The 18,382-nt window shown below is 38.7% G+C and overlaps 1 protein-coding gene across 4 annotated transcripts in view; it reads right to left on the reverse strand.

The window, feature by feature from the left end:
* Nucleotides 1–9,244: 9,244 nt before the first annotated feature.
* FAM151B (family with sequence similarity 151 member B) overlaps nucleotides 9,245–18,382 on the reverse strand; it is a 49,945-nt gene continuing 40,807 nt past the window's right edge. For all 4 annotated transcript variants that reach the window (XM_037982149.2, XM_073014655.1, XM_007976751.3 and 1 more), the window contains one exon: nucleotides 9,245–9,849. In XM_037982149.2, coding sequence (XP_037838077.2) covers nucleotides 9,690–9,849 — 160 coding nt within the window. In that variant the 3' untranslated portion in view covers nucleotides 9,245–9,689. The remainder of the gene's footprint in view (nucleotides 9,850–18,382) is intronic.

Genomic DNA, 18,382 nt, shown 5'->3' on the forward strand with positions numbered 1-18,382 from the left:
ATTGACGATCCCGCGGGTCGGGACACGACATCTTAAACTAAAGAATATGCAGTAAAAGATGAAAGTGATAGAATCTAAAAAAATTTTTTTAAATAAGTAAAAGAACTGTTGCTTAGCTTGGAGATAAAAAGACTCAGTTGAGATTAGATGGTTGGCCTTAGATACTAAAAGAACCAATGTAATGACTTATTCAGAGTCCTCCAAATAAACATAAATTAGAACCAGAAAATTAAGTCACAGAAATATTTCAGTTCTCTCTTAGCTACTGGAGCTGTCTATCTATGGAAAAGCCTGTCCTAGGAAGACGTGAGTCACCATTTTTGGAAAGAGGAAGAGGAGATGGACATGGAAGAGGAGATGTTGAATCAGAGATTTAACAAAAACGATTCCATTTACTGAATAATCTTTAAAGTCTTTTTAAATAGATAGTACTTTGAGACCATCTTTACTTATTAACAGTTCCAGATTTAGCAGAAAAATTTGAAAACGATTGAAGTTGAAAACATTTCAAAAAGGATCTTCTTGTCAATTAAAAAAAATTGCTATCCTACCCCTGCAACTCTGAGCCCTACTGATACTGATACCACTGATATCAATAATCTGGCATCCAGGGGAAGAATACTTCTACCAAAGGATACTATGTTAGTTCCCCTGAAATGGAAGCTGAAATAACTACCTGGTCATTCCAGTTTCCTTCATAGGAGATAAAGGGGTCATGGTGTTGGCTGGAGTGATTCTTAGAACCACAAAATAGGAGCTACAAGGAGCATGGGTGGAATCTGAGGAACCCATGGAACACCCCCTTATACTATCATGGCCAGACACAAATGTAGATTACCTCAACTATACACAGGCAGGACTATCAAGGCCTCAGAATTCCCAAGAATAAAGGATTGGGGTGACCACCAGGTACTTAGCTGGTCTGGAATTCCTGGGCTCAAGCGATCCACCTGCCTCAACCTCCTGAGTAGCTGGGATTACAGGGAGGTACCACTGTACTCAGCTGGAGTTTCCTGTCCACAGCCATTGGAAGGGGCAGCATCGGGAAAAGGCCCACACATCTGCCTGGAGAAGTCTAGAAAACACTCCTTGACCCAGATTGGGGGTGGAGCTGCATAGGCTGCTTGAAGAACTCATTCTATTCTAAGCCAGAGTTTTCCCATTAGCCCCTGAATTGACAAAGGGCAACAGACTCTCACACTGAATATTTCAATTAAATTTTTTGAACTTGGTTATATTATTTCACTCCAAGGAAGGGATAAAGAAGAAAGTGGCAATGACCAGTTTCACTGAAGATTCAACAGTAGCAATCAAACCCAGACCAGTTTAGTTGCCAGATTTAGTCAGATTGGTTCCTTCGGCAAGCAGAAGTATAGAAACCAAAGGCAGCTTTCTTGAGAGGAGAGGTGGCTGGGTGAGCCCCTTTCAAACTCTGCCAGCTTTCTCTCCATTCTGAAGGTGGAATTGTGTGGATAGTTTTATTGTTTAATATTATGAAATAACTGACATTTTTTTTCTCTTCCATAGAGATGGGGTCTTGCTATGTTGTCCAGGTTGGTCTTGAACTCCTGGACTCAAGGGATCCTCCCACCTCAGCCTCCCACAGTGCTGGGGTTACAGGTGTGAGCCACTGTGCCCAGCCTTGAAACTATTCATTTATGTAGTAGAGATTACTAAGAGGAGGCAGTGGGGGAGAAGGATGGTCTTTAAGAAACTGGCAGGATTACAAAAGCAATCTACAAATTCAATGCAATTTCCATCAAAATACCACCATCACTCTTCACAGAACTAGAAAAAACAATCCTAAAATTCATGTGGAACCAAAAAAGAGCCCACATAGCCAAAGCAAGACTAAGCAAAAAGAACAAATCTGGAGGCATCACATTACCTGATTTCAACCTATACTATCAAGTCATAGTCACCAAAACAGCATGGTACTGGTATAAAAATAGGCACATAGACCAATGGAACAAATAGAAAACCCAGAGATAAACCCAAATACTTACAGCCAACTGATCTTCAGCAAAGCAGACAAAAACATTAAGTGGGGAAAGGATATCCTATTCAACAAATGTTGGTGGGATAATTGGCAAGCCACATGTAGAAGAATGAAATTGGATCCTCATCTCTCACTTTATACAAAAATCAACTCAAGGTAGATCAAGGACTCAAATCTAAGACTTGAAACTACAAAAATTCTAGAAGAGCATCGGAAAAATCCTTCTAGACATTGGCTTAGGCAAAGATTTCATGACCAAGAACCCAAAAGCAAATACAATAAAAACAAAGATAAATAGCTGAGACTTAATTAAACTAAAGAGCTTTTGCACAACAAAAGGAACAGACAGCAGAGTAAACAGACAACCCACAGAGTGGGAGAAAATCTTCACAGTCTATACATATGACAAAGGACTAATGTCCAGCATCTACCATGAACTCAAACAAATTAGCAAGAAAAAAAGCAAACAATCCTATCAAAAAGTGGGCTAAGGGCCCATTAGTGATGCTCAACATCACTAATGATCAGGAAAATGCATATCAAAACCACAATGCAATACCACCTCATTCCTGCAAACATGGCCATAATCAAAAAATCAAAAAATAACAGATGTTGGCGTGGTTGCAGTGAAAAGAGAACACTTCTACACTGCTGGTGGGAATGTAAACTAGTACAACCACTATGGAAAACAATGTGGAGAGTTCTTAAAGAACTAAAAGTAGAACTACCATTTGATCCAGCAATCCCACTACTGGGTATCTACCCAGAAGAAAAATCATTATACAAAAAAGGTACTTGCACATGCATATTTATAGCAGCACAATTCGCAATTGCAAAAATGTGGAACCAACTCAGATGCCCATCAATCAATTAGTGCATAATAAACTGTTTTATATATATGTGAGTGTATGTGTATATATATGTATGAGAAATACTACTCAGCCATGAAAAGGAATGTGAATTGATGGCATTCACGGCAACCTGGAAGGGATTGGAAACTATTATTCTAAGTCAAATAACAGGAATGGAAAACCAAACATCGTATGTTCTCACTCATAAGTGGGAGCTAAGCTATGAGGATGCAAAGGCATAAGAATAATACAATGGACTTTGGGGACTCAGGGAAAAGGTGGGAAAGGGGTGAGGGTTAAAAGACTACAAATTGGGTTCAGTGTACACTGCTCGGGAGATAGGTGCACCAAAATCTCACAAATCACCACTAAAGAACTTACTCATGTAACCAAACACCACATATTTCCCAAAAACCTATGAAAATAAAAAATTAGAAAAAAGAAACTGGCAGGTTTACATTTTTTTTTTTTTTTTTTTAAGAGTATCTTAGAGTGAGTTCAGGGTCAGGCAGATAGGATTTTCATTTTTCTTTCCAAGTTGGTATGAAGTAACATCAAAGAGCCATTGAGAAATAAAGCCACACCTGGCTCTTTTCCATTCTGATGGGGTCAGTGGTATTATCTTAACACTCTGTCACCCAACCTAAAAATACTAGACTCCTCCCTCTCCCCCATACTACCCATTCAACTACAAATCATTCCTTTTTAACCTTTACTTTTTCTTTTCCTTTTTTTTTTTTTTTTTTTTTTTGAGATGGAGTCCCACTCTGTCACCCAGGCTGGAGTGCAGTGGTGCAATCTCGGCTCACTGCAACCTCTGCCTCCTGGATTCAAGCAGTTCTTCTGCCTCAGCCTCCTGAGTAGCTGGGACTACAGGCATGCGCCACCATGCCCAACTAATTTTTGTATTTTTAGTAGAGACGTAGTTTCACCATATTGGCCAGGCTGGTCTTGAACTCCTGACCCCGTGATCCACCCGCCTCAGCCTCCCAAAGCTCTGGGATCACAGGCGTGAGCCACCACGCCCATCCATAACCTTTATTTCTTGAGCCTCTCCATCCCCTTTTGGTGTCTCCTTAATTCAGGCCTTCATCTTCTTTCACTTTGAGGATTCCAAATCTCCCAATTGATTTCTTCCTTCTTACCATCATAATCACTTTTCTAACATTTAAAACTGATAATAAAGCTTCCCTAATTAAAGTAGTATAATAACTCCCACTCCCTAAGAGAAAAGCAGCCAACTCCTTACTACAGAAAATAAATCTGGTTCGTGTCTCACAGTGTCATGGCCCCAGAAACATTTCTGAGCAGGTTGATCAGGCTCTTTCCCGCGTGGCTCAGGTCCCTGGGTCTGAAAGGTCCTTCCCCTGTCAGTCTACCTGGTGAATCTTATTCATCTTTCAAGACACAGCTCGTGTTCCCTCCCAATTAAAACAGACGGCTGTCTCTTTGGGGACTACTCCACAAGCCATGTGTTATTCCATCATAGGAGTTTTAGCAAATATTCAACTTATCATTTACAGGTCTCTCTCCCAAGACTAGATTACTGTAAGCTCCATTTCTGAATTACATAGGGACAACTATGGAATTATTTGCGCAGCCTCAGCATATCAGACATTGTTTAGATGCCTGCCCCTTCGCTCCCCCATCTACCCCCCAAGTCCCTACTGAGCTGTGACGTCTTGACATGAGATTCTGTCATGAAAGATACAGGTGGCTGGACAAGCTGGTTCCCCAGACCAAAGGCTGATGGATATAAAGAGGTAATTACTATGAAGAGTAAGAGTAACATTGATGTGGAACACTAGGACACTGGAGCCCAAGCTCCTGCTGCTTAGGTCTGGGAGCTCCCTTGGATCTTGCCCTAAATAACAAGGTGAGAGATAGAGCATGTGTCTATATATTGACTAGGTACTTAATTTTCTTTGTAATTACAGAAAAAACAAACAAAAACAAAACAAAACAAAACCCATGACCCAAACTCCAACAAAGAAGCAAATTAAAAACTGTTCCAAATTACTTTTAATCATTTCCCACTGGATAAGTACATACCTGGCTAATTAACAAATTATACCACTCACAGGACAACAAGCCACTCTATTAAAAGCCTTTGAATTTTTGAACAATTGATTTTCTTATTAAAGTCTCTTCTGGAATTAGGATTGCTCTGCCAGTCTTGGGAAATAGCCTTTGGATGCTATGTGATCTCAACATCACTATATTAGACATCAACTTAGAGGGGACAAATAGGTGGCACTTAACCATTATGTTGTGCATTTGAACTTCTTTGCAAAAACTTTCTATGCATACAAAGATACACACTTTTATTACATCATATATATGCTTTTTTTTTTTTTTTTTTTTTGAGATGGAGTCTCACACTATCACCCAGGCTGGAGTGTAATGGTGTGATCTCTGCTCACTGCAACCTCAACCTCCCGGGTTCAAGCGATTCTCCTGCCTCAGCCTCCTCAGCAGCTGGGATTACAGGTGCCCGCCACCACGCCCAGCTAATTTTTTGTATTTTTAGTAGAGACAGGGTTTCACTATGATGACCAGGCTGGCCTTGAACTCTTGACCTTGTGATCTGCCCACCTTGGCCTCCTAAAGTGCTGGGATTACAGGCATGCGTTACCATATCCAGCCATATATATGCTCTTTTACAACCTGCAGTATGCTGTAACATCTTCCCACATTAATAAAGTTTGGGCCGGATGCAGTGGCTCATGCCTGTAATTCCAGCACTTTAGGAGGCCGAGGCGGGCAGATCAGCTGAGGTCAGGAGTTCGAGACCAGTCTGGTCAACACGGTGAAACCCCATCTCTACTAAAAGTACAAAAAAATTAGCTGGTTGTAGTGGCACATGCCTGTAATCTCAGCTATTCAGGAGGCTGAGGCAGAAGAATTGCTTGAACCTGGGAGGTGGAGGTTGCAGTGAGCTGAGATCGCTCCACTGCACTCCCGTCTGGGCAACAGAGTGAGACGCTGTCTCAAAAAAAATGAAAAACTAAAAAAAGTCAAACTTCCAGTTTCTGCGTAGTATTCTATTGGATTTCTGTACATCAAGGCCTTTAAAAATATTATTGAAAATGGATATATAATTTACATACAGTAAAATGCACAAATATTAAATGTTACAACTCAATGTTTTCTGCCTTGCCTATGTACACATCAAAATAACCACCCCCAGAACAAGACACAGAACATTTTCAACACCCATTAAAGTTCCAACATGCTCCATCCCAGACAAAACCCCACAGAACCACATAGGTTACTACTATTCTGACTTCTAGCACCATATATTAGTTTTTACTATTCTTGAAATTCATATAAATGGATCCAGATAATATGTATTCATTTGTGCCTGCTTTTTTTTTTTGCATGATGTTGTTAATAATCATCTTTATTGTTACATCAGTTCAAACTGTTTCAGTGCTGTGTAGTAATTTCATTGTATGAATCTACCGTCATTTACAAATTCTCTTACTGATGAAAATTGGGGTTGTTTCCAGTTTTTGGCTATTAAGGATAAAGTTTTTATGAACATTCTTTTACAAGTCTTTTAAAGCAAACATATGAGCACTTTTCTCTTGAGTATATGGCTATAGATAGAGTAGCTGGGTCTTAAGGTAGAGATATACTTACCTTTATTAGAAACTCCCAAACTGTTTTCCTTTTTTTCCTAAAAGGTGTTTTTAGTCCTTATAATATTAACCTTTCTGGTAGGTATGTACTGGCATTTACTGTGGCTTAAACTTGCCTTTCCTGAATAAGTAATGCGGTTGAATTCCTTTTCATATTCTTTTGGCCATTTGAATTACTTTGTGTGTGAGGTATCTCTTCAAGTCTTTTGCCCATTTTTAGTCAGTTTTTTGGGATTTTTTCTTATAGTTTACAGGAGTAATACACATTTTGTCAGATATGTGTCAATGGTGACTTTTCTGAGAAGTTTTAAGTTTTGATAAAGTCCATTTATCAACGTTTCCTTTTATGGCTAGTGTTTTCTGGGTTACAAGAAACCTACGCCTACCCCAAAGTCCTGAAAACATTCTCCCTTATTCTCTTCTAAATGCATTAAGGTTTTAGCTTTGACATTTTGACCTAAGATCCATCTCAAATTATTTCTATATGGCATAAGGTAGGGACCAAGGTTATTTTTTTCCATATGGATAGCTATTAAAATTTTACTTTTCAACCGAATACATTTTATAATTCTCTTATGTGTTTTTGTTCCTGACAGCAGTTTAAAATATACCTTTAAATATTAATCTAAGTGAGGCTGGATCCCCACCCTTTGGTAGGCCAAGGCGGACAGATCCCATGAGGCCAGGAGTTCCAGACCAGCCTGGCCAACATGGCAAAACCCTGTCTACTAAAAATTCAAAAATTAGCCAGGCATGATGGCACAGTCCTGTAATCCCAGCTACTTGGGAGGCTGAGGGATGAAAATCACTTGAACCTGGGAGGTGGAGGTTGCAGTGACCCGAGATTGTGCCACTTGCACTCCAGTCTGGGTGACAGAGTGAGATTCTGTCTCAAAAAAAAAAAATTAATCTAAGTGATATCAGGCTTATAGATTTCTCAATATATAATTTTATACCATAATACTAATATTTAAAAAAATATTATCAAAGGTAGGACAATTACGTAGCAAAAATAATATTCTGGACAAGTGAGTTTTACTTCAAACTTCAACAAAAGGCAGTTTATTTATAAATTCACCTGTCTTTAGTAATGCATGGTCTTTGTAGAGAATTCATAAATTACTTTTTTACTATAATTTTAAAAATTATTTTCTATAGCAGTTGTTGAAATTTTATAATGAAATTGCACCTTTTGTCTTTGGCAAACAGCCATGGATAGTAAAGTTTTAGGTTATGTATGATTTGACAAGAAGGATTCCATTTGACTAGAGCTGAATTTTCAAGCGGAAATACTACAATTGCCTTTAAGTATTTGTAGGTCTACAGTGTTTCATGTTGTATCTCTTAGTGCTATCTATCTATAATGGACATGATCACAGGATAAGTCTAAAAGAAGAGTAACTTTGCTGAGCATTCGCTATGTCATTGAGCTAGATGTCTCTATTACATGAATCTCACATAATCCTCTCAACAACCCTTCCCCCACCTCTGTTTTATAGACAAGTGAGCCTGGAGTCAATGGCATTAAAGATTTCCCAAAGTCTATGGCTAGTACGGGATAGAGGTGGGGCTGTCAAGAAAACGTGTCTGATTTCAAAACCCAAGCTCTTTTCTCTATATAGAACTACCTTATTCTCTAGGAGAAAAATGGTTGGTTAACAAAAGGCAAATTACATATTTTACGACATTCACTAGTAAATTACTTGTTAATAAATCAACGCAGCAACATATTTTTCTGGATGTTTTTCTCAGGACTATGCCAGACACTGTAAAAGATACTTAAGCATGAACCTTTGCCATAAAGGAATCTACAGTCTAGCTGAGGAGACATAGTTAACATGCACGCGTCAATTAGTGAACATAATTGAATAGTTAAGATTAATGGTTAAAGTAGGATTTAGAAACCATTGATGTTGAATAAATTTTTTAAATGAGTAATTGTGTTAGAGCACAGCAAATTGACTTTTAGGTGGGACTGCATTATGAAGGGTCTTGAAAGACGAAAACTGAGTAAAATTGAGTTTAAGCCCTTGAAGGTTTTTGATTTGGCATAAAGAGGTATTTAAGAAAGTTTTGGCTGGGCGTGGTGGCTCACACCGGCAATCCAGCACTTTGGGAGGCCGATGTGGGTGGATCACCTGAAGTCAGGAGTTTGAGATCAGCCTGGCCAACATGGTGAAACCCCATCTCTACTAAAAATACAAAAATTAGCTGGGTGTGGTGACGCACAACTGTCTGTAGTCCCAGCTACTCAGGGGGCTGAACCCAGGTGACAGAGGTTGCAGTGAGCCAAGATCGCACCACTGCACTCCGGCCTGAGCAACACAGCAAGACTCTGTCTCAAAAAAAAAAAATAAAAAAATAATAATAATAAAATAAAATAAAAAAAGAAAGAAAAAAGAAAAGAAAGTTTTGTTTAGCAGAAAAAATCAGGTTATCTCCGAGTAGAGTGTGAGCAATGAGCCATGAAAAAAGTATTTCATAAAATTCTACTAGTAGAACAAGGACCTGAATGAAGGTGGTGGCGGTAAGAAACCTGGAAAACAAGTGATATATTACAAAGACTAAAACTGCTCTCCAACAGTATATTGTTCACTATAAATCAGATACTATAGAAATATGAAATACAAAAAAATATTTAGCTACGAGCATGCTTCCCAATGACATGGAAATTCTAGATCTAATAGTTTCAGGAAATGGATTAATCTTGATATAAGACAGCTGCTCACCCCTGTGAAAATTAAACACACTTTAAAAGCTCTCTTCCTTTTTTATTATCTCTGAAAAAAACCAGTTTTCTAGGAAAATGGAAAAGAGAGTACCATATTTTTCATAATCTCTGTAATGCAAGTGCCAAGCACATGTGGTTTATACCTGTTTTATAACATGTGGATTCTGCCAATCATCTTTAGTTTATCAAAACTATTTTTTATAAAGGGGTGTAGAGTATCATTTTCCTGAATTATTATTAGACTAGGCCACGTGTGGAAATAACTCTCTTCTTTCCAAATCTTTTATGTAAGTGCACTATTATAAGGACATATGCCCACAGAGTAAGCACACAGTAAACGTTTCTTGATTAGATGACTTGGAACGTAAACCGATAACCATAATTTATATGGTAATTAATTCAGACCAATGGAGAGAAGGATTATGAAACCAAAACACAGGAAATAATTGAGGAGAATCTTCTTCTTAGAGATTAACTTTGATTCCAATAGCTTGTTTAAATTCATGGTTTTGTGGTTCCAAGATGTCATAGAAAACTTGTTTTTTGTCAAAATGGTCTCTAATGTAAAGTAAATCTTCAACGGAATAGTTATCATTTTTTCCAGTCCAAATAGTCAGGCTGTACCTGCATTGAAATAAAACAGAATTATATAGTTAAAAGTGGAAGAAAGTGATGACTCATTCCAATAAACCTAAAAATACTTTCATTTATCTCTAACTCAAATTCACTCAGATGAAAAAATTAATCCACAACGGTGTAACTGTACTTTCATATTCCATTCTTTCATCAAGAGGGACTAGAGACAAAAAACATTCATACTGCTGTTGTCTAAATGACATAACTGCTCTATCTGAATTGCAGGAATGTTAAATGGACTAAGAAACCAGAAGGGTGGCATGGGAAATGGGTCTAATTTTGGAAAAAGAAATAGAAGAGATTGTGTTGCTGATGGAGGAATCTGTAACCTGGGTTTGTTCAGGAGCCTCGTCAGAGTGAAAAGCACAATGGGAAGGGATTGTGAAGAGACACAAATGTCACTGATATCTACAACACTTAGAGTCATGTATGGAGGCCCTGCTGTTTCTTTTGGAGGTTTTTGTATGAGATACAAGAATGCCAAGAGATACCACTAAGAATGACAAATAGAATACATTTAGATCTTTATCTGATGAGCTGAAAACCAACAACCTATGTAAATTCATTATGGATGTAAGAATATGCTCAGAATGTTAATGTTACTTAAACTGTATACTTTCATTTCTTCTGGTGACACTACTACTGTTGCATTCAAGTCTAGGGAAATGCAAAGCTGTTAAGCAGTTTCATATTTATATTCCCTGTAAGCTTGTCAGAATCCAGGGAAAAATTTCCAAAGCATTTTTTCTGCTAATGATAAGGAAGAACTGCCTAACCAAGGCATATTTTCTTGTCATATTGACATATTCCTGCCCTTATAGGATGATGACACCATTCTGGAAATACAACTGAGGAAAGCAATTTGGATATTGCCCCACAGCAGTATCATATTACAAACCAAAAAGAATTTTAAACTATAGCTCAGAGACACAGAAAATGAAAAATGAAAATTAGTTCTGAAAGCTACATTTTTGCTAAAATGGAAACTTTATTACTTTATCTGGGCACCACGGTGACAAATCTTATGAAAAGACATGGTTATGATCATTTAGGTAAAAAGAAGAGCTTCCCAGTATTATTTTGCCTCTTTTAATATTCACTTAATTATACTTAGACTGAAATGGAAAAACCATTGCCTGAGGGTATCTTAAATTGTATTCATTGATATTAATTCTCAAACTTCATTTTTTAACCTTCTTTATTGTGAAATAACACACATAGAAAAAAGTACATAAAACATAAATTTTATCAGATTATTATAAAATGAACTCCAGTGCAATAAAACAAATAGAACATGACCAGCAGTTGAGGAAGCACCTTGGTGTTACTGCTCTATCCCAGTCTCCTCTCCTTTCAAGTCTCCATGATCTTTAAGATTGTTAAGTATATGACAGAGAAGGAAACAGGCACTATTACAGAGTGAAGTAGGCTGAGGAGATGTGGTAACTAAATTCAGTGCATGTTCTTGGAGGGTTTTCCGGATCAGAAGAGGAAGAGAGGTATTGTTGCAATGGTTGGCAGAATCTGAATGGGGTCTGTGGACTGGATGGTACTGTTGTACCAATGCTGACTTCCTGACTGGGAGGCTACATGATGGTAATACAGAAGCTGTCCTTCGGGGCAGTATCCTCTGGAGTACTTACGGATAACGAGGTTCATGCAGAAAAACATAAACAGAAAATTACATATGTATAGAGAAATAATGGACAAATGCAGGAAAATGTTCACAATTGGGGAATCTGGGTGAAGGAGATGTGGTAGTTTTTGCAACTTTTCTGTAAATTTAAAACTTTTGAAAAATAATCATAAATCACTCCTATAAAAGACAGTAAAAAAAAAAAAGAAAAAAATAAAAGGCAGGGCGCGGTGTCTCATGCCTGTAATCCCAGCACTTTGGGAGGCCGAGGCGGGCCAATTGCCTGAGCTCAGGGGTTTGAGACCACCCTGGGTAACAAGGTGAAACCACGTTTCTACTAAAACACAAAAAATTAGCTGGGCGTGGTGGTGCGTGCCTGTAGTCCCATTAACTCAGGAGGCTGAGGCATGGGAATCGCTTGAGACTTGGAGGTAGAGGTTCCAGTGAGCCGAGATAGTGCCACTGCACTCCAGCTTGGGCTACAGAGTTAGACTGCGTCTCAAAATAAGAAAACAAACAAACAAACAAACAACAACAACAAAAAAAAAAACAGTAAAAAAACAAAACTCCATTAGGTTACTTTTCAAATAGAGGATAAAGCAAAGTTATTCAAAGCAAACAAAAAGAAAGACAATGTGAATTGATGTAAATGACGAGTTGATGGGTGCTGACGAGTTGATGGGTGCAGCACGCCAACATGGCACAAGTATACATATGTAACAAACCTGCACGTTATGCACATGTACCCTAGAACTTAAAAGTATAATAAAAAAAAATCATTAAATAAGACCAAGAACACCATGGTAAAGGTATAATTGTTAATGAAGAGAAAATAGATATGAATGTGTACACAACATATAGCATATCATAAACATTTAAAAAGCAAAAACTATGAAGGTAGATGAGGAAATAGACAAAAATACTTTAAGAGTTGGAGATGACATATATTTGTACATATGAAAACACATTTATAATAAGGTTATTCATGAAAACAATGTAATATAAAACATTAGAAATAGGCCAAATGTCCATCAAAATGAGGCTTGTTAAGTCAATTATAGTACATACATACATACCATGCACCTAGGAAAGAAAATCAAGAAAGTTTACTTCAGAAAGAGCTCCACGATGTATTGTTAAGTTAAAAAAAAAAAAAAAAAAAAAAAAAAAGAGGAAGGAAAAGAAAAAAAAAGCAAAGAAAAGAACAGAATCAAGAAGCACGGTGTATGACATACTATCTTTTGTTTTAAAAATGAGGGGGGCCAGGCAGGGTGGCCCACGCCTGTAATCCCAGCAGTTTGGGAGGCTGAGGCAGTGGACCACTTGAGGTCAGGCATTCAAGACCAGCCTGGCCAATGTGGCGAAACCCCATCTCCACTAAAGATTAAAAAAAAATTAGCTGGGTTTGGTGGCAGGTGCCTGCATAGGGAGGCTGAGAGGGAGGCTGAGACATGAGAATCACTTGAACCCAGGAAGCAGAGGTTGCAGTGAGCCAAGATCCTGCCACTGCACTCCAGTCTGGGCAACACAGCAAGAGTCCATCTCAAATAAATAAATAAATAAATAAATAAATAAATAAATAAATAAATAAAATAGGCTGGGTGTGGTGGCTCACGCCTGTAATCCCAGGACTTTGGGAGGCAGAGGTGGGCGGATCATGAAGTCAAGAGATCAAGACCATCCTGGCCAACATGGTGAAACCCTGTCTCCACTAAAAACAAAAAATTAGCTGGATGTGGTGGCGCCCACCTGTAGTCCCAGCTACTCGGGAGGCTGAGGCAGGAGAATCACTTGAATCTGGGAGATGGAGGTTGCAATGACCCAAGATTGCACCACTGAACTCCAGTCTGGTGACAGAGCGAGACTCCGTCTCAAAAACAAAACAAACAAAACAAAACAAAACAAAATGGCCAGGCACGGTGGCTCAAGCCTGTAATCGCAGCACTATGGGAGGCTGAGACGGGTGGATCACGAGGTCAGGAGATCAAGACCATTCTGGTTAACGTGGTGAAATCCCGTCTCTACTAAAAAAATACAAAAAACTAGCCGTGCGCGGTGGCGGGCGCCTGTAGTCCCAGCTACTCAGGAGGCTGAGGCAGGAGAATGGCATAAACCCAGGAGGCGGAGCTTGCAGTGAGGTGAGATCCGGCCACTGCACTCCAGCCTGGGCAACAGAGCGAGACTCCGTCTCAAAAAAAAAAACAAACAAAAAAATTAATAATAAAAATAAAAGTAAAAAGGAGGGGAAATTAAGAAGTTATGTTTACATTTACTTTTATATGTATAAAGAAACTATTGTAGTTAGTGACATTGGGCAGGAAGACCGAGTAGATGAGAGAAAGGCTTTTCACAGTGCAAGTCTTTATTCCATTAAGCTTTTGAATTAATTTTTTTGTTTGAAAAATTAAATTTAAAATACTTTTAAAAGAAAAAAAGTAACACACAAAACACTTAAATAAAATAACATTAATAATATTTTATTAATGTATGACAGAAGCTGGTACTTTTACTCCAATAACCATTCTCCTTTTTCTTTCTAACAAACTCCTGAATCCTAACTAGACACAAGGTTGTACAAAATAAAATCTACATTTCCCAGCTTTACCTGTAACTAAGTACAGGTACATAACTGAGTTATAGCCAATGTGTTATAACAGGAAGACATGTAACATGAGTAAAACTGCAGAATAGAAGCTTTTATCCCTCGTCTACCCCACTGAAACACTGATTTTTCTTTTCTTTTCTTTTTTTTTGAGACAAAGTCTCACTTTGTCACCTAGGCTGGAGTGCAGTGGCACAATCTCGGCTCACTGCAAGCTCCATCTCCCGGGTTCACGCCATTCTCCTGCCTCAGCCTCCCAAGTAGCTGGGACTACAGGCGCCCACCGCCACCGCCCGGCTAATTTTTTTTTTGTATTCTTTTTAGTAGAGACGGGGTTTCACCATGTTAGCCAGGATGGTCTTGATCTCCTGACCTTGTGATCCACCCGCCTCAGCCTCCCAAAGTGCTGGGATTACACGCATGAGCCACTGCGCCCGGCGGAAACACTGATTTTGACAACAACTCATGGATAAAAGTACCTTTGTGGGAACCCAGGATTCTAGTGGAAAGACTCCGCTACTACATTGGAGTGTACATACACACAAAATCTGAGAATAGACACATTGAGGAAGGTAAAACTTTTCACTTTACCCACATTGCCCCTCCTCTAAGGCAGCACAGTTCAGAGCCAACAAAGATCTCCTTGGCCTGTGTGTTCTCCTATGAGGAAATGTAAGAGTGAAGTAAGCACCTAGCTTCACTACCCATGTGGGATGCTGCTCTTCCTCTCACCCCACCCAGAATGCTGAAGGGATCAGCAAGGTTGATTAGTCCAGGAGCAACAGGAATTGGAAAATGGGCAGAGGCTCACTTACTTTTAATTTTAGTGGGTAGATAGTAGGTATATATATTTATGGGGTACATGAGATTTTTGATACAGGCATGTACTATGTAATGATCCCTTGAAAAATGGGGTTCCCATCCCCTCAGATATTTATCCTTTGTGTTACAAACAGTTCAATTATACTCTTTTAGTTATGTTTAAATGTACGATTAAATGAACTAATGTCACCCTGTTGTGCTATCACATATTAGGCCTTATTCATTCAAACTATTTTTTCATGCTCATTAGCCATTCACACCTCCCCCCAACACCCACCACCACTACCTATCCCAGCCTCTGGTAAACCACCCTCCTACTCCCCAACTCCATGGGTTCAATTGCTCCAATTTTTAGAATCCACAAATAAATAAGAACATGAGATGTTTATCTTTGTGTCTGGTTTATTTCACTTAGCATAATGATCTCCAGTTCCATCCATGTTGTTGCAAATGACAGGATCTCATTCTTTTTTATGGCTGAATATATTCCATTGTGTATAAGTACCATATATATATTTTAATCTATTCATCTGTTGAGGAACACTTTGGTTGCTTTCAAATCTGGGGTATTGTGAACAGTGCTGCAACAAACATGGAAGTACAGCTATCTCTCCAATATACTGATTTCCTTTCTTTTGTTTACACACCAGGCAGTGAGATTGCTGGATCGTACAGTAGCTCTATGTATAGTTTTTTCCTCAAAAAACTAAAACCTGGCTGGGCATGGTGGCTCACGCCTGTAATCCCAGCACTTTGGGGGGCCGAGGTGGGTGGATAGCCTGAGGTCAGGAGTTTGAGACCAGCCTGGCCAGGGTGGTGAAACGCTGTCTCTACTAAAAATATTTTAAAAAATTAGCTGGGCATGGTGGCAGGCACCTGTAATCCCAGCTACTTGGGAAGCTGAGGCAGGAGAATCGCTTGAACCTGGGAGGCGGAGATTGCAGTGAGCCGAGATCGCATCATTGCACGCCAGCCTGAGCAACCCAATGAGACGCCATCGCAAAAAAAAACAAAAAACAAAAACAAAAACCTGAAACCCTTGTACCAACAGCAAACCAGGGTTCCCTTTTCTCCACATCCTTGCCAGCATTTACTGCCTGTCTTTTGGATAAAAGCCATTTTAATTGGGGTGTGGTGTCTCATCGTAATTTTGATTTGCATTTCCCTGATAATGATGTTGAGCACCTTTTCATAAGCCTGTTTGCCATTTGTGTGTCTTTTTTTGAGAAATGTCTATTCAAATCTTTCGCCCATTTAAAAATCTGATTAGGCCGGGCGCGGTGGCTCAAGCCTGTAATCCCAGCGCTTTGGGAGGCCGAGACGGGCGGATCACGAGGTCAGGAGATGGAGACCATCCTGGCGAACACGGTGAAACCCTGTCTCTACTAAAAAAATACAAAAAACTAGCCGGGCGAGGTGGCGGGCGCCTGTAGTCCCAGCTACTTAGGAGGCTGAGGCAGGAGAATGGCGTGAACCCGGGAGGCGGAGCTTGCAGTGAGCTGAGATCCGGCCACTGCACTCCAGCCTGGGCGACGGAGTGAGATTCCGCCTCCAAAAAAAAAATAATAAATAAAATAAAAAATAAAAATCAGATTAGATTTTTTTCCAGTAGTTTGTGCTACTTATATATTCTAGTTATTAATCCCTTGTTAGATGGGTAGTTTGCAAAAGTTTTCTCCCATTCTGTACATTGTTTCTTCACTTTGTTGACCATTTCCTTTGCTGTACAGAAATTTTATGAGTTGATGTGATCCCATTTGTCCATTTTTGCTTTGGCTGCCTTGCTTACGGGGTATTACTAAAGAAATCTTTGCCAAGACCAATGTCTTGAAGGGTTTCCCCAATGTTTTATTGTAGTAGTTTCATAGTTTGAGGTCTTAGATTTAAGTCTTTAATCCATTTTGATTTCATTTTGGTATATAGTAAGAGAGAGGGGTCTAGTTTCATTCTTCTGCATATGGCTATCTAGTTTTCCCTGCACCATTTACTGAAGAGACTCATTTCCCCAGTGTATGTTCCTGGCAGCTTTGTGAGAACACTGTAGGTGTGTGCATTTGTTTCTCGGTTCTCAATTCTGTCCCATTGGTCTCTGTGCCTGTTTTTATGCCAGTACCATGCTGTTTTGGTTACTATAGCTCTATAGTATAATTTTAAGTCAGGTAAATGTGATTCTTCCAGTTTTATTCATTTTGTTAGGATAACTTTGGCGATTCTGGGTCTTTGTGGTTCCATATACATTTTAGGATTTTTTTTTTATATTTCTGTGAAGAATGTCATTGGAATTTTGATAGGACTGCATTGAATCTGTAGATTGCTTTAGGTAGTATGGATATTTTAACAATATTAATTCTTCCAATCCATGAACATGGAATATCTCTCCATTTTGGGGTGTCCTCTTCAATTTCTTGCATCAGTGTTTTATAGTTTTAATTATAGAGATCTTTCACTTCTTTGGTTAGCTCCTAGGTATTTAATTTTATTTGTGGCTATTCTAAGTGGGATCACTTTTCTCATTTCTTTTTTAATTGTTCACTGTTGGCGTATAGAAATGTTAGTAATTTTTGTATGCTATTTTGTATCCTGCAACTTTACTGAATTTATCAGTTCTAATAGTTTTTTCTGTGGAGTCTTTAGGTTTTTCCAAATATAAGATCATATCATCTGAAAACAAGGATAATTTGATGTCTTCCTTTCCAATTTGGATGTCCTTTATATATCTTTCTTGGCTGACTGTTCTACCTATGACTTCTACTACTATGTTAAATAACAATGGTGAAACTGGGCATCCTTGTTTTGTTCCTGGTCTTAGAGAAAAGGCTTTCAGATTTATCCCACTTAGCATAATACTAGCTGTGGGTCTATTGTACATAGCTTTTATTATGTTAAGGCATGCTCCTTCCATACCCAGTTTTTTGTGGGCTTTTATCACAAAGGGATGTTGAATTTTACCCAATGTTTTTTCAGCATCGATTGAAATGATCATATCTTCATTCTGTTGATATGATGTATCACAGTCATTGATTTACATGTGTTGAACCATTCTTGCATCCCTCAGATAAATCCCACTTGGTCATGATGAATGATCTTTTTAATGTATTGGTGAATTCAATTTGCTAGTATTTTGCTGAGGATTTTTGCATCAATGTTCATCAGTAATACTGACCTGTAGTTTTTTTGTTTGTTTTTTTAATATGTCTTTGCTTTTCGTATCAGGGTAATGCTGGCCTTGTAGAATGAGTTTAGAAGTATTCCCTCCTCCTCTATTTTTGGATAGTTTGAATAGGACTGATGTTAGTTCTCTTTAAATGTTTGGTAGAATTCAACAGTGAAGCCATCGGGTCCCACGGTTTTCTTTACTGAAAGACTTTTTATGGCTTCAATCTCATTACTTGTTATTGGTCTGTTCAGGTTTTAGATCTCTTCATGGTTCAGTATTGGTTGGCTGTATGACTCTAGGGATT

This window comes from Chlorocebus sabaeus, chromosome 4, assembly GCF_047675955.1.
Source record: "Chlorocebus sabaeus isolate Y175 chromosome 4, mChlSab1.0.hap1, whole genome shotgun sequence".
In the NCBI taxonomy this organism is placed as follows: Eukaryota; Metazoa; Chordata; class Mammalia; order Primates; family Cercopithecidae; genus Chlorocebus; species Chlorocebus sabaeus.